The sequence below is a fragment of the Glycine max genome, chromosome 11 (assembly GCF_000004515.6).
Source record: "Glycine max cultivar Williams 82 chromosome 11, Glycine_max_v4.0, whole genome shotgun sequence".
In the NCBI taxonomy this organism is placed as follows: Eukaryota; Viridiplantae; Streptophyta; class Magnoliopsida; order Fabales; family Fabaceae; genus Glycine; species Glycine max.
The window spans coordinates 13,146,364-13,152,085 of NC_038247.2; the positions used below are offsets into that span (position 1 = coordinate 13,146,364).

Consider the following 5,722-nt stretch of genomic DNA (forward strand, 5'->3'; position numbering starts at 1 on the left):
CATCTTTGTCGTGATCCCGATTGTGACATACCATATAGATAAAACAAGATATTTTGATTTTGCACGCATTTGTGAAGAGAATCAAGTGGTTGATGTTTTATCCAAGTTTGTACTTCTATAGAAGGGCAGATGAAGGTTTTTGATGTTTTTCCTGCTTTCATTTTAGATGTCCTAATGGTAGATTAGTTTCGTGTTTTCTCGCAGTTTCTAGTTTTGTTTTTAATTGTTTTTCCTTTATTTTATAATGAAAAAAGAAGATAAAATCATATATCAACCAATAATATTTAACATAGTAACTAGCACAAATTCATTCATATATAATTGATTACAGAAGACAATCAAAAGTCCACTAATAGGATGACATTTGATCATACATCTTCAGTTACATATATAACATTATAAGTTGGGTAGCTACACCCTACAGGCTGATGATACAAAATGATGGACACATCCTTAGGTTGCAAAATTCACAATTGATCTGTAAGTTTGACCAGGTGTCCATCCTGCAGGGATCACATTGTTGGCCACAATCGTTTTGCCAGACTCAAGTGTGGTTAGCTTGATAGAGAATGGTGCTCTCAGTGGTGAGCCCTTGTCAATTTTCCAAACTGCACCCCATGATTGTTGCATGGAATCCCATGACCCTGAATCAAGTGCTTCCTTGAGTTCAACCTTGGCAAGGTCACCATCCCCATCCTCATATTCAACCAAGGTAGCAAAATATTCTTGGTTTGAGCCAGAGTCCACGTGGAAAGCTATTGACCTACCGGGATAGTTGCATTCAATTCTGCAAAAATAAAAAAACGTAATTTAAGTATGGTAATTCATGAGGACAAAAACATAAAACCATTTATGTCAAAAAAATACAACCGAAAGTCAAGAAAGTTGAAGTATTTATTATAAAAATTATAAAAGAATATTAAGAGCATCTCAAATGAGATGTTTACCGGAATTGTTGTTTAAGTTTTTTTTTTTCATATAAACATGAGGTGGAGTTGTTTATATAAGGATCATTCTTTATATAAACAACCGATACTTTATATCATTATATCATAAATAATATATTTTTAAGTATTATAGTACTCACAAAATTAATTTAAATATTTACTTTAACAACTTTAACATTGAAATGAATTTTTATTTGAAATGCTTAAATCTATATGAAATTATAAACTCGTATACGCATCTATATACGGCAGATGCTCTAACAATTGTCTCGCTAGTAATATATAATTAATTAGTCAACTTGACAATCGGTGCAATTAATTAGAAGATTAATAACAACCTACCTTCTGTGCTGAATGTTTATTTTTCCTGCATTACGTAGATTCTCATCTTGACCTGAAACTGCCATTGCTCCAAAAGCACTGCCACTCAGATCAAAATGATATTGAGCATCTGAGCCACACCCAGCACACTCATCAGTGATGACTACTTTCACGGGGTTGCCTGAGCATGCAGAATTCCCTGTGCACTTCACCTGAAATTTGAACCAAAACCAGCAGTATTTAATATCTTCATTTTAAATTCCATGTAACAGAATATTGGAGGAGCTAGTTTAATAAGAATGCCGGGTCAACGTATAATTTGTAAACTTTTAATCAATTTGAAATCATCTTTAATATAACTTTGAAGGTATTTATTAGAGAAAACAAATTTGTTATATACGGTAATTTGCAATCTTTTGGGGGGTAATAATTATGTTTTAGGGTGAAGTATTTGTTAACTTTTCTAATGATTAATCTTGATTAGAGTGACTAATCAATCACCTTTTGTGACTCTTCCTTAATAATATTTTTCTATTAACAAGACTCAAATCTAAGATTTTGTTTAAGATATTTGAGTTCAATACTACTAGAATCACATATTGGTTAGTTATTTGTGATTCCATATCAGTATAAAAAATTACATCTTTTTATATGTTCCAAATAATAAAAACAGAGAATGTATTAGAAGTGTGATTTATAGCCTTTCTGTCGTGAAAGATGTTTAATTATATATGTACTCATTGTTCACACCTCATAGCAAGATCCACACCCTTTGCCCGAGTCATATATAAGAGGGCTTCCCGCGGATATTAAAGAAGAAAATGGAGGTTGCCCAACGGCGTTGCCATATCCACAGGCTCCACCTAGATACATATAAATATCAGATACATTATTCATTGATACTAGAATTTTATTTTTAACCTAATTCAATCCCACAAAATCTACTTGTAAGAAGAAATTATTAGGTGATCTAAGACCACCACGTCATCTATTATAAGAAGAAATTATTGGTTGAAACCATGAATGGTGTGATAGTCTTAACCACCTAATAATTTATCGCTTATAAGTTATAAGGTGAGAAAAAATTACAAATGACTAAGTTTTTGTATTATTATTTACCTTCACTTCCATCTCCATTGGCAGGTCCATACCAAGTGGCCACCGAAGGTGACCAATCTGAACCAGATGGAGGATAATATGAAGCATTATAAAGCATTTTAGGGTTGAAACAAAAGGAAGGGATAACTAAGAATATTGAGAGTATAGCTACTAGGATGGGTAGTTGAGATAATGCACGTTGAGGTGTAAGAGCCATGTTATCACAGCCACTAGGCTTTTGTTAGTTTCTTAGGTAGTTGGTAATTAACTGTGATTTATGGTGTGAGGAATGTGCAATGGCTAGTATGGTATTTATAGAAAACTAAGGAGCAAATTGCGCGTGTTCTATTAATTAATCCAAAGTAAAAATATTCCACTGGTCAATAATATAAAAGATTATGCTCAATCCATCGGAGAGATTTGTGCCTCACTATCTTCAAAGAATAAGACAAAAAAGATGTTTGAATTTGAGGTACGAGATATGTTGTTCAGATATTAGTGAATAATATTTCATTTTCAAAATTATCATTATTAATGACCAGGCTTAACTTTCTCACCTAAACATATAAAGTTTTTATTACATTTTCTATTTTTTTTCCCTACTAATTGAAAAGCTAATTTACATCATAGGACTTTTTTTATTTTTAATATTATATAAAGCAATCGAAAATTTTATGTTGGGCTTGTGATTAAAGATGTCCGATACTTTTGTATTAAATATTTAAAGCTGGCTTGAATATTAGACCAATACATAAGAGTCTTTGTATGAGACTTTTTTGTTAACCCCAATTGGAAAAATGACATGGTCTAAACTAACTTTTCGAAAGGAACATTTTTCTTTTTTTCAAAATGCCGTTTGAAAATATAAACAAACACTTTCTAAAGGGGTCATTAGAAGCATGTCTACAAGATCCTTCAAAGAGAAATTAACTTACAATATCAGTTTGACGGAACGAATTAATATTGAGAAGATACTCTTATTTATATCAAAATAAACTTTCAAGATGTCTACGTTTAATTTTTTTATAATTAATATTTAAATATTTTTACATTAAATTATGAAGCAATTAATTTTATAACACGTTTTTTTAATTTGTAAATAATAAACCTATTCTACCAATATGAGATAAATCTATTTAAAGAAATTAAATATTATAACACATTTTTTTATTTCCAATGTGTATCCTTTTTTTTATATAATTTTGTTGAAGACATAGTCAAACACTAAAGTTATATTTGGCACAATTTATTTTTTTTCATACAGTTTCCAGACGTGATTATCAGACTTATTTACTTTATTTTTCTATCTTTCAAAGCACACTCAGAAGACACTAAAATTTACTATTTTTTCAATTTTTTTTCCTTTAATCTCATTAGAATGTGCGAGAAAACCACACAAGAAATGACGAAAAATTATAATTTTTGGAAAGTTTTTAGCCATTAAAAATTGTTTAATTCGTTTTGAGGGGTTTAGTCATCACAAATTGTTTAATTCATTTTTAATCAAATTACATGTATAAGTTTGTTAGCTACGTCAGATTACTGTCTAACGGAATTACCACTGATAAACAATAAAAACATATTTTATTTTTACAGGAATCAAATTAATCCGAACAATATTATGAAAACAAAATTAATATTTTTAAAATTTTGTAGAACTCTTGACATATTATGACCAAAATTAAATTTGTTTAAAACTAATTGCCTCACTCCATGTAAAATATATTGAAGAGGATAAGAATTGTAACGTAAATTATATTGAAAAGAATAAATTTTTTATGTAAAATTAGTTTAATCAACATAAATGTATTTTACTAAAAAGAAAATATATGATATTAAAATATATATTTACAAAATTAATTTTAAAATGTAAAAAACATTAACTAATATAATTTAATTTTAAAGATAATATACCAATATTTTATTATGTGAAAATAAACTATTGTTTAATAAAAAAAATGTGTAAATATAACTTAATAATTTCAATATATATTAAATTAAATAATTATTCCAAAAATATTTGAATTGTTGTAAAATAGAATTAAAAATTTTCAAATAATGTATCAACAAAGTTAAGAAATCAAAATATAAATTAGAAATTCTTTTTTTAGAAAGTTTAAAATCTAAATTAAATTTAAATGATAAAATTATAAATAGTTAAAAATATTAAAAAAAATTACTATATTATTTGTTGGACAAGTGACCTCAGAAATATTAAGAAGGGGAGGTTGAATTAAGATTTCGTTGACTATTCCTAATTGAAAATTTCCCTTTCTTAATTATTCCCTAGATTCAATTATTTTTTTTGTTAACAAGTTATTAAAATAACAAATGAAGGAAAATAACTTGTGGAAATGTAAAGACAACAGAAAAGTAAAAGAGATAAGGGAAGAGAGAATGCAAAACCGGATTTATCCTGATTCGGCCACAACCTGTGCCTACATCCAGTCCCCAAGCAATCCGCTTGAGATTTCCACTATCCTTGTAAAATCCTTTACAAGCAATGAACCACAAAGGAATCCCCTCCTTTGTGTTCAGTGATTACAACCAAGAAGTTATACCCACTTCTTGCAATGAACCCAAAAGCGATTAGTCTTTTGAGTCCAGTTATAACAACCAAGAAGCAAATCCACTACTTGCAATGAACCCAAAAGCGGTTAGTCTTTTGAGTCCAGTGTTTAACCAAGAAGACCTTATCTTGAAAACAGTCATCAAGAGTCGGTCTCTTGAAAAGCTTTTTGTAAGAATGGAGGAGAAGAAGAATATAGAATAGCACAAGTATTTTCCCAATGAACTTTTCTTGACAAAGCAAGTATTGAACAAAAACTCTTAGAAAGATGTTGAGAATGAATGAATGAAATAAGTTGTAAAATTCATGCCATGGTCACATGTTTATAGCCATTTGATGGCTCTTGAAGAAACCATGTTAAAAGTTGTGACTCTTGGCAATTAATTTTTCAAAACCAGTCAATAGTAATCGATTACACATCAACAGTTGTGACTCTTTATGTTTAGATTTGAAAACTAACATTTTGAAACACTGGTAATTGATTACAAATGTTGTGTAATCGATTACACAAGTTTGAAAATGTTTTATCACAAGTTGTGACTCTTGAAATTTGAAATTCAACGTTCAAAAATATTGGTAATCGATTACATGCCCATGGTAATCGATTATTACTTTGTAAAACAGTTATAAAATTGTTTGGGCTTCTGGTAATCGATTGCAGCCTTATGGTAATCGATTACCAGAGAGTAAAAACTCTGGTAAAAGATTTTTCTTTGAAAATTTATTTTGGACAAATTGTGCTATTCAATATTTTGAAAAACTTTTTTTATACTTATCTTAATGGTTC

The 5,722-nt window shown here is 29.1% G+C and overlaps 1 protein-coding gene across 1 annotated transcript; it reads right to left on the bottom strand.

Annotated features, from left to right (window-relative positions):
• Positions 1-284: 284 nt before the first annotated feature.
• Positions 285-2,652, bottom strand: EXPB6 (putative expansin-B2-like). The gene is made up of 4 exons (NM_001252868.3): positions 2,388-2,652; positions 2,019-2,131; positions 1,290-1,480; positions 285-787 (listed from the first exon to the last, which is right to left on the bottom strand). The coding sequence occupies exons 1-4, from the start codon at positions 2,581-2,583 to the stop codon at positions 454-456; spliced, it is 834 nt and encodes a 277-aa protein (NP_001239797.1). The 5' UTR covers positions 2,584-2,652; the 3' UTR covers positions 285-453.
• Positions 2,653-5,722: the final 3,070 nt, after the last annotated feature.

Bases quoted from the DNA above. Each gene is read 5' to 3' on its own strand.
- EXPB6 (NM_001252868.3), bottom strand. From the start codon at position 2,583: ATGGCTCTTACACCTCAACGTGCATTATCTCAACTACCCATCCTAGTA. The intron at 2,132-2,387 runs GTAAATAATAAT...ATATGTATCTAG, and splicing joins CAATGGAGATGGAAGTGAAG to GTGGAGCCTGTGGATATGGC. The intron at 1,481-2,018 runs GTGTGAACAATG...TTCAAATTTCAG, and splicing joins GGTGTGGATCTTGCTATGAG to GTGAAGTGCACAGGGAATTC.